An 11,090-nucleotide genomic window follows, 5' to 3' on the forward strand; every position below is an offset into this window, starting at 1 on the left:
CATCATTGTTTTTAGGTTACTTATTTTTAAAAAAATCAGAGTTACAAAAAGCATTGGAGTGGTTATGTTCACTTCAAGTTCCTCAGAGCAACAAACAACATAGCTAGAGCTAGAATATTTTTACTTCTAATGTGTAAATCCTAAAGAGAGCTCAAGGAATTGTAAAATGCTTGAGACCCACAAAGGGTCTCCTTTGTGGCTGTGTAAGACCCAGTGCGCTTCAGAGTGGAAGTAAGAATTTAATAAAGGAAGAAAAATCATGAACGGACTAAATACAACATATCCATTTTCCCATCAGTATACATACATAATATTTTATCAACAAAATAATGTAAATATTTATAAATAGTTAAATAAATATTAAAATAGATAAATAAATGTCCAGGTAGTTAAATACATAGATAGTTAAATACATAGCTTGGGCATCTGTGAGGAACCAGTGTCTATAGAGTAGAACATGATGTTACTTAATATTCCAGAAAACATTTGACAACCTGATTCATTTCAGGGCTCAATGACAGCAGAAATAAGAGTCCTCCACATGGCCGCGCAGGAGGCATGTGGTCTTGTTGGTCTGTGAGGATCATTTCCGTGTTGAACCAGTGTGTGTCAGTCCTTCCTCCGGATTCTCTCCTGCAAGTTTGTTGAGGAAGAGAAGGCTCTCATGACTTCTGCTCTGACAACCTCCCAGGCACAAGGGCTGTGTGCCTTCTCTTGCAGATAGAGAGTGACTCTGTGGAAGTATTTCCTCAGAGCCAGGATGGAGTCCTCCTTGAGCAGGGGAGCCCCTTGCAGCCCCTGCTCCTGCCTCAGACAGGCTTGCAGGTTAGTGAGCTGCTGATCCAGTGCAGTGCGGAGCTTGTCTAGGAGGCTCTGGTCCCACGCAGCGGCCGAGCCCTGAGTGCTGAAGAGCTGGAAGGTGTGCTGGGTCACCTCGTGGAGCACAGAGATGGCTTGAGCCCTCTGCAACTGGCTGCCACCCAGCGCCTCCTGGGGGAATGCGAAGTCATTTCTGTCCTGCAGGCAGGAGGAAGGGGAGACCCTCCTCAGTTGTCGCAGGAGCGTCAGGACCCTCCTGTTGGCCAGGCTGTGGGTGTGAGGCAGGTGGCAGCCCAGAGAGCAGATGGCGTTGCAGCTGAGCAACAGCAGGGCCAGGAGTAAGGACCAGGCTGGGGCCATCGGGGACCTTGCGGATGCTGCTGGCCTGGGGAGGTGGGTGACTCTGTGAACATGCTCTCTAGGTTCTCTGAAGACCTTCCTTCAGGCCTGTGTCTGAAATAGGAGCCCATGGTTTCCATTTTCTGAAAGTTCCCTCTTGCTTTCTACTTTTGTTTTTGCTTTTCAATTTGCACTCTCCAGTGTGTTAGGGCAGCACTTCTCAATCTTTTTTTTTTTTTTCACGTTGCCCTTCTTTCTTCTGCCCACAGAACCTTTTTAGATATTTTTTCTTAATTGCACTGCACTGTGAAAATTTGATAACATAGATATACTGTGTATGTATTTATGTACTCTATGAATATCTTTTCTCTGTACATAGAAAAAGGAAGTGTAAATCTTACTCTTTGTATTCAGTGTAGTTAAGAATGACAGAAACTTTTAAGCTATAATTTAAATGTAAAAGCTACTGAATTTTATTGTTTCTTTTTAAGCTCAGTTTTCAGAGTGACTTTAATGTCATATGTTTACTTATATAAGTAGGTATGTATCCAATTACATATTGAAATAAAATTTACATAAATACTTGATAATAATACCAAGGTATAGACATACTTAAAAGTCATTCAAAGCTGCTCAAATCATTGAATAACTTAAAAATAGTTCTTTAATATTTATTTTCAGTATTTATCATTGAATTTTCTTCATGTCAGAAAATAATTTTTAGTTTTACTGCCTACTAGATATTCATCTGGATATTATCAACATTTTTTTCTCTTTAATACTTTGACATGTTGAACCACCTTTGTAGAACTATGTAAGAAAATATAATGTTTTTTGTAGTTTATTTGCAAATACAAGTTTCCATTTTTATTTAATCAGGAGCCCAAATCACACCGAGGTTCAAACATAACCAACATGCACAGACAGACAGTGGTTTCTCAGAAGTACAGAAAGGCCACCTCTCACAATATGACTTTGAGATCAAGCAAATGGTGGAAAGTCCTCCAGTGAACCATCTAGTCATCTTAGGTTGTACCACTGATCATGTATACAATTTGTTTATATTCCATAAACTGAATCTCAGTGCTTCTCTTATGTATGATACACAAGAAAGGCCAAAGACAGAAATAAATACTTAGATTTTGTTGTATCAGGTTGAGCTTTGATGTGTAATAACTAATCATTGTAATGACAATATTTGTTCAGAGAACTAATGTCTGCATGCGTTGAAGCAGCATTATCCCCAGTGAGAAAGCATGATTTAGGAATCACCATCCATTTGAATCTTTCTCTCTGTTCCTTTGCATTAAATTTCAGATTTCCCAAATGACTTTCAAGTTCCATTACGAGTCTATTATTTTCAAATAATAGGAAGCCAATTTGTAATGAATTCAAAATGGGATAAATATTGTTTATTTCATGGGAAGATTTAACTTTTATCTCTGCTCCTGAATTCTTTTGATTTTACATTGAATTTTATGCTGTCAAAGCCCCCTATATTCTAAACTTCAGATAATAAGGATGTGATTATCTTTGGCAAATCAGCTCTGTAGTAACTGAACCCTGATTTCTTCTCTGTGGTGTCCTCTGTACCAGGCCCAGTGTAATCTCTCAACAAGTTGTTGTTTTGTTGTTTATTTATTTATCCACTTTTGGCTACCCTGGGTCTTCAGTGCTTTGCCAGGGCTTTCTCTAGTTGTGGCCAGTGGGGCTCACTCTTCCTTACACCTCCTGGTTTCCTTCCTGTGAGTCTTCTTCGGGCTCCAGCATGCAGGCTTCAGCAGCTGCAGCACGTGGGCTCTAGAGCAGGGTCTCAGGAACAGTGGAGCTCTGTCTTAGTTGTTGTGTGGCAGGTGGACACTTCCTGGACCAGGGATCGAACCTGTCTCTCCTGAGGAAAGATTCTTATTCACTGCACCACCAGGGAAGTCCTCAACAAGTCATTTTAGCCAAAGCAGTTTCTCAGATTTCCTCCTACTACTGGAAGGCATTTACAAATGACCAAGCTATTTTACTTCATCTGGGCCCTATTTCCCGGGATTATAATAGACAGTGGCTGGTATTTCCACTCTATTCTTGCTGGTGCCAGTCATACTGAGTTTGTTGCTAAAACCACTAGTGTCTCCTTCCTTGAAGGCACATATGGTCTGGTATTCAATAGCAAGTACAACACACTTTTCAGCCTTTGCCCAGCACTATATTAAACTCAAGAGGATGCCTCACCCCCAATTGTCCTCAACTAAGTCATGATTCCAGAAAACATCTACTTCTACTGCATTGACTAGGCTAAAGCCTTTGACTTTGTGGATCACAACAGACTGTGGAAAATGCTTCAAGAGATGGGAATACCAGAATATCTTACCTGCCTCCTGAGAAATCTGTTAGATTAGCAACAGTTAGAACTGGACATGGAAGAAATGACTGGTTCCAAACTGGGGAAAGAGTACATCAAGACTGTATACTGTCACCCTGCTTATTCAACTTATATCCAGAGTACATCATGTGAAATGCCAGGCTGGATGAAGCACAAGCTGGAATCAAGATTGCTGGGAGAAATAGCAATAACCTCAGACATGCAAATGACACCACCCTTATGGCAGAAAGCAAAGAGGAACCAAACGAACACTTTCACTAAAGATGAAAGTGAAAGAGGAGAGTGAAAAAGCTGGTTGAAAACTTAAAACATTCAGAAAACGAAGATCATGGCAACTGGTCCCATCACTTCATGGAAAATACATGGGGAAACAATGCAAAGACAAACAGACTTTATTTTCTTGGGCTCCAAAATCACTGCAGATAGTGACTGCAGCCAGGAAATTAAAAGACACTTGCTCCTTGAAAGAAAAGTTATCACAAACCTAGACAGCATATTAAAAAGCAGAGACGTTACTTTTCTGACAAAGGTCCATCTGGTCAAAGCCATAGTTTTTCTAGTAGTCATGTATGGATGTGAGAGTTGGACTGTAAAAAAGCTGAACGCCGAAGAATTGATGCTTTTGAACTGTGGTGTTGTAGAAGACCCTTGAGAATGCCTTGGACTGCAAGGAGATCCAACCAGTCTATCCTAAAGGAAATCAGTCCTGAATATTCACTGGAAGGACTGATGCTGAAGCTAAAACTCCAATACTTTGGCCACCTGATGTGAAGAGCCAACTTATTAGAAAAGTCTCTGATGCTGGGAATGATTGAAAGCAGGAGGAGAAGGGGACGACAGAGGATGAGATGATTGCATGGCATCACTGACTCCATGGACATGAGTTTGAACCAGCTCTGGGAGTTGCTGATGGGCTGGGAAGCCTGGCATGCTGAGTGCATGGGGTCGCAAAGTGTTGGACACAACTGAGGGACTGAATTCAACTGAGTTCATGAGAGAAGGAACATGCTGGTGTCATACAGAGAGCCATGTATCTGAACTCAGACTCCCCCTGATGCTCACAGCTCACAGCAACCAGGCAGTTTACTACAATACTCTTTGGTGGATCTTTACCGACATGGCAATCACCACTACATTGATGCAGATACTTCAGAGAATGCTCACAAGAAATGATGAATGATCATTTTCATGCTCCATTTTATTCCACTGCATTGGCTGTTGAGTTCCATTTCAGGATGACTTCCAGTATTTGACATGTAATAATTAAAGGCTTATGAAAGGCTGAAACTCTAGAGTTTGGGTATGAATCCCTGATCTCCTATTTCTTCCTGCTAACCTGAATTTTTTTTTTTTTGCTCAGTAAGACTATATTCTTACAAGCAGGTAGACTTTAAAGCCCTTTATGTTCTCAATGGTTAGGACCCCACAAAATTCATATCTTGAAGTCCTAAAGCCCAAACTAATGATATCAGGTGATAGACCTTTTGGGATATGCTTAGGGTGTCGGGATGGAGACCTCACAAAAGGAAATAATGCCCTTATCAAAGAGGTGGATATAAACTAGTCCCACACGGACTCTGCAGTGTCAGACCTGAAGCAGGCTCTCACCAGAACTGGAACAAGCTGACATCCAGTTCTCAGATATCCAGACTCGAGAACTAACTTGCAGCAATACATTTCTGGTCTTTGTAAACTACCCAGTCTATGCTATTTTGTTCAAGAAGCTTGAACAATAAGATATATCATGCCCTGTTTTATCCTAAGAATACCTGCAGGAGTCTGTAAAATACCTGAAAGGAGAAATCAACTTCCTCAACTCCGTTACCTAGACATGTCATCTGGGCCATAACATTTCATGAGCTCAGTCAATATTCACGTAACATCAATTCACAAGGATGGTAATGATAGGAGGAAAAATAATACCAACATCTCTTAATAGATATGATGTGATAACACAATAACTTAAATATTCTTCATGGTTCTACAAGGGAGGATATGATGAAATAATGTGTGAGATGATTTTTAAAAATCATTTGCAGAAATATTTTCTTCAAGTTTGCTTTTTCAATATTTGGAAGCTGTGGTGAGTGGAAGGCCCACTGTCCACTTTTAGTTCAGTGATTCTCAAGTACTTGCAAGGAGCTGCCTGATCATTCTTTCCTTGTCTCCCTCAGGTAATAAGGAAACACTTTTTCTACACGTGTAGATGATTTTCTCATTAGCCTATGCCTTGGGAGTCAACCTGAATGCTTCCTTCAAATATTCTATGATGCTCTGAACTCTGAGTGACATCTTTGTCATCTTCCCCATGCTGAAACTGTGACATAAGAGATTGTCAGAGTGTGTGCAAGCAAGAACATTGGATTTCCCCTTGCACACCCACCCAGAGCTCCATTAGGACAAACAATGCAAAAATGGAAAAATGGTCTTGTGCACTGAACTTATCTCTCCTTTCTTCATCATTCGATGATTTCCCAACCTCCTTGCAATGAGATCCCATGAGGATAAGTCCAGGCCAAGTAATGTGAGAAGAAGTGCTATTACCCCATCTAGTCCTGGTCCCTGGAAGCATCCCATGTGATCCACCAGACTTTTCTCTTTGCCTTCAAGGAGAATAGACTCAGGCACTACAGGCAAATTTGGAGTCTCAAGTTGATGATGGAAAAAAATCTCAAAACAACGGCATCAATGTTCTCAACTCACTCTCTGGAAGAGAGCAAGCTAGAAGATTCACCTGACCGAGAACCCTCATTGTGCTCTTCAAAGAAGGAAAGAAAAGTGTCCACTAGAATCAAATGCCTGACACTTTGCTGTTTACCTGTTAAAGAAGCTGAGCATTAGGTGAACTGAAAAATACCATTAACAACGTACTCTCTTAAAACCTTTTCCACAAACAAATAAATTTCATATGTTGAAAATAGAAAATACCCTCAAAACACATACAAAAATCTAAATTATGTTCTAATATTATTTATTTAAGAAAAGAGATTGTGTTTCTCTGTCTAAATATTTTTGTAAATTTGTGATTTTCATTTCAGACATTTTTAAGCTTGTGAGCAAACAGATGATCACTGTGGAGGCTTAAGCAAACAACAGTCTGATTGAGTGCAGAGTGTCACAAATATAATTTTCATTTTATTTGTTGACTTTTCTTGAGGATTCTTACATGAAGAAAAAGGCACTTTTCAATTTCCACTCTGACAACCTCCCAGGCACAGGGGCTGTATTCCTTTCCCTTCAGGTAGAGATGGATTCCTTGGAAATACTTCTGGACAGCAATTCCCAAATCGGGACAATCCAGAGTCACTTCTTCCCGCTGTTCCAAGCTCTGACCCAGGCTGGAGTGGTTTTTGAGGAGGGCGCTGTTCCAAGCAGCTCAGCTGCTCTCCCTGGTGAAGAGGTTGAAGATCTGCTGGAGCATCAGTTGGTGATAACAGGTGCCTCGAGTCATCTAGATTGGGGTGATATTCTCTCTTCTCCAAGGAAACTTGAAGTTGTGTCTGTGCTCTAGGCATGACTGAGACGGGATCGTTTTCATCTGTATCAGATGTATGAAGAATTTGTTGTCAAGAATACAAGCAGGGATGGAGCAGAGCATGACTCCTGCCACTAGCAAATAGATCTTGGCCACAGAGAGTTTCCGTGAGTCACTGGGAGGCCAGCAGGGGGCGCGCGGACACCACTAGTCAATGAGCGAAAGGTTTCTTCCCCCGGTCCTGGCACAGCGCGCTTCCCTGGGCTTTCACAGGAGCGCGGAGGATGTCTTCTTACAGGTTTTATAGTGAGTTTCCGAGTTCTGAGACTTCGTTTCAGTGGGTTTGGCAGCCTTTTCAGCAGGAAAGGCGTCGCTGTCAGAGACCAGGTTAGTACTCCTTGAGTAGTCCACTGAGAAATCTTCAATCCGAGCCCTCGCCAGAGACGTTTTGTGCGGTGGCAAGCCCGGAACCTTGCGTTTTCTGCTTTCCCCTGAGTGTTGTGCTTTCTTCTCCCACAAAAACTTGAGCGAGGCCACTTTTAGAAAGAAAATGCGTTTAGGGAGGCGTTTGAAGCGGAGAAACAGAGCGAGTTGGGGCCGGTTTTACAGATTCGGGCTCCTTTCTGGCGCGATGAAGGGACCGCTCACGGAAAGGGGAACTTGGAGGCGGCGACGGGACGAAGGGACAGTGTTGGGGACGCCCTGGGGGTGAGTCGGGGCGCGGTCCCCACCCGAGGACCGGGGACTTTCAGGGTGTCGTTCAAGGAATTGGCCCTGAAGTGGGGGAGTAAGTATTGAACAACTGAAAAGTAGGAATATTCAAAAACTCACAGCACTGTATTTTTATGTGTTGAAATTTCTATTTAATTATACTTGTCTCATTAAATATTTCATATTTTTTATTTTTGAAATATTTTATGAAAACATTTAAAATATTATATATATTAAAATATGTGAGTATTGAAATGTTTATTCATTTATGAAAGTATTTAATAGATAATATATTAAAATGAGTGTTAAAATGATATTAATATTTATTAATATTTTATTACACTCTTTTTAATCTATGGTTTATACTGAAACAAGAATTTAATATGATTTTACTTTACTGGCTTTAATGGAAGCCAACTCATTAATATATTCAAGCTCACTTCTTTATTTGTTTGACAATTTGTTGTGCGTCTGTGACAGTCTTCAATAATTATTATGTAACTGGAGTTTCTGAAACACCGCTGCCAGCACTCCACCTTGAGTGTCGTGTAGCAAAAGGAGCTAGTGCAGATGTCCCTGGTCCGATTATTAAGACTGTGCTTTCAATGCAGGAGGTGCGAATCTGCTGTCTGGCTGGGAACTAACATCCCACATGCAGTGCTGTGCAGTCAAAAAGAAAGGAAGATGGATGGAAGAGAGAGGGAGAGGGAGAGAGAGAGAGAGGAACCAAAGGAAGAAGAGGCAGTGTCCTGTACAAAGCGTTGAGGGCATTTACCAGGTCTGATCTTTTCATTTTCTTTGGGAAGAATTGTGTAAGTGAAATGAAAATTGCCCAGATTTCATTGGCAATGTGAAGCCTTTCTTCGTAAGACACATATGATCTTGCAAATGAAAGGGCATTTCTTGTCTTTCTTGAAAATTTTGATGTTTTATTTAGTGCATATATTTTGGTATTTTCATTTTTTTTAATATTGAGTTACAATGTTATTTATCTTGATGTCTTAGACTTGGTGCCTTTTAACATTTCATACTCGAGAGAAGTCCTTTCTTACTTTTCCCCAATACTAACCCAAGAAATAGCTTCAGAAGTACTGTTGCCAGCTTCCCTGGTGGCAGGGAAAGTATACGAATGTCCCATTTCTTGTCCTCCTCCCCTCTGTCACATTTTATAACCGATTTCCTGGTCTCTTTAACCATTAAAAAAAAAAATCTATGTCTTAAAATAATGTCACCAGAGATGGTCTAAGACTAACTGAGGATGATGTTAGGGAATGTTTACCTCATTTGTACTCTTCACAGAGCAGCTATTATTTTGCAAGACAATTTTTCAAGATGATGGCCCCAAGCAAAAGGATTCAAGTGCTGTAAGATTTCTTTTCATAATGTTCCAGGACTGCTGTAAGCATGGAATCTTGGCATCTGCTCCTTCAGAATCTTTTGGGCAGTCCCCTCTCCTAGACTTTGGTTTTGGTGGGCCTCAAAACACAGCATTTTAGCCAATTTCCTTCTCTCCACATCTTTTATTTTTTTTAAGTCATTTTTTTTTCTTTTAGAAAAAAAATTCGTTTAACTAACTACAAATTTGGTTTCTTTTTCTCTCAGTATGATTTTGAAGTATAACACAATCTGTATCTTAAAACGTAGTATCAGAGGTGGTCTAAAACTTAGGCTGAAGAAAGGGACTGCTTATTTTCTCTCATTTATTAACAGAGCAATGGTGTTGTATTAGACTAGGATCTGTTTCTCTGCAAAGAACTTAAAGTACTGTGGGATTTCTCTCCATACTGTACCAGGCACTGATCAAAGGAAGGAAACTTGGGCTCCTGGGCCCCTTCAGAGTCCTGCGGGCAGTCCCTCTCCTGGAATTAACACTTAGGGATTCAACATGCAGATCCTTGACAGTGTTAAGAGCCCTGCAGGCAGAGTTTCTCTTGGCTGGACTGAGGGCGGAGTAAAGAGGTTCCTATTGGTCATATTGATATGAAAGACTGCTATCATTCACTATGTTTCACATTCTCAGCCTAATTTGCAAACTTTGTATTATTTGAAGTGAAGGATGTCCTCTGTGGCTGCCACTAAAGTGGTACTGATGTTTTAGAAGACGAAATGAACGTCTGGTGTCGGCTACACTCAGGAGCCCCAGATAGTGTGAGGGTAGAATTACTGCCGCCCCCAGTCCCTCCTCTTCATCAGCTCTGGGATCCAGCCCTCAGCTGCTCTGAGCTCCTGCTGCCTCCTTCCTCCTCATCCTGCCTCGATGACCTCTTCCCTGCTCCCAGGAGGGCAGTCACCATTCGTGCCTGACTCTTCTGGAATGCACATCTCCAAGCACATTGTCACCTATGTGTGTGTGGTCAGCACACTTTGGTGACAGAATAAAGAAACTGTATGAATTGACCCATTTTCCGTATTATGTCACTGTTATCTGTAGACCATCAGAAAGCAAGAACTATGGTCCTGAAAATCATTGTGGAAAAATTCAAACCTTATGTATTAGACCTTAAATGGAAATGCAGAGAGTAGTGGTTAGATTTATTTTGGTGCAATTTAAACTGTCACAACAGACTATGTAGTCACATCTTTGAGTTCTCTTTTAGACTAAAGAAGTGAGTTAGATAGAGCTTCAGGTTTTTATTTCAAGCTGAGTTGGCTCCTATAGATGAATAGCTCCTTTTGGAATAAGAACTTTTCCGTGAGTATATTTCATTTCCATTGTAAAAACACAAAAGAAGCATCAAAGCTATGACATTCTCTGATGGCCAGGATGGAAGGAAAGTTTCTCCATGAAAACAAAATTGAGAAAAGTGCAGAAAATGACAATTCTGGCCTATTTAAAGATCTTATATGCGGGAAGTTGCTGGGAACAGCTGGATAAAGGCTGGCACAGCCCAGCATCTGCAGGATCGCCAAGCTCACCAGATGCCAACCCCTTCCCTGATGACATGGAGGGTGATGTTCTCCAGCCCTGGAGAATGGTGATCATCACCATTGCCACCCTCTGAGAAACCAGGAATCGCCAAACTCAGCGCTTCAGTGTAACTGAGTCCCGGGGCTCCAGCTCTACAAGGAGCTCAGAGCTGCCTTCCCCCTGCCTCTGCATCTAGGATGGACACCGCAGATCTCCCTGTAACAGACCAACTGGCCCTGCCCGCCCAGAGGGCACCACCTGCGGGTCAAGCGCCTTGAGCTCGAGTGCTAGATCCACCAAGGAGAACAGGGGAGTCCCAGTGGGCAGGAGCCCCAGGCATGGGCAAGGCGCTGCTGGGGCCCCGGGAGCACATGGAACCACGGGAGCACTGAGGAAACTCCCTTTTCCGGCCAACAGCCCAGGGCAGCTTTGCAGTCATTTTGCTTGGAGCCTGTGATTTCTGC

The 11,090-nt window shown here is 41.8% G+C and overlaps 1 protein-coding gene and 1 long non-coding RNA gene across 2 annotated transcripts; one reads left to right on the top strand and one right to left on the bottom strand.

Annotated features, from left to right (window-relative positions):
• Positions 1-609: 609 nt before the first annotated feature.
• LOC122685934 (interferon alpha-1-like) lies at positions 610-1,179 on the bottom strand. The gene has a single exon (XM_043890966.1). The coding sequence runs from the start codon at positions 1,177-1,179 to the stop codon at positions 610-612; it is 570 nt and encodes a 189-aa protein (XP_043746901.1).
• Positions 1,180-7,257: 6,078 nt separating this feature from the next.
• LOC122685946 lies at positions 7,258-10,156 on the top strand. The gene is made up of 3 exons (XR_006338575.1): positions 7,258-7,394; positions 8,330-8,496; positions 9,769-10,156. It is a non-coding gene; the product is annotated as an uncharacterized LOC122685946 (long non-coding RNA).
• The last annotated feature ends 934 nt before the right edge of the window (positions 10,157-11,090 follow it).

This window comes from Cervus elaphus, chromosome 29 (genome assembly GCF_910594005.1).
Source record: "Cervus elaphus chromosome 29, mCerEla1.1, whole genome shotgun sequence".
NCBI classification, from domain to species: domain Eukaryota; kingdom Metazoa; phylum Chordata; class Mammalia; order Artiodactyla; family Cervidae; genus Cervus; species Cervus elaphus.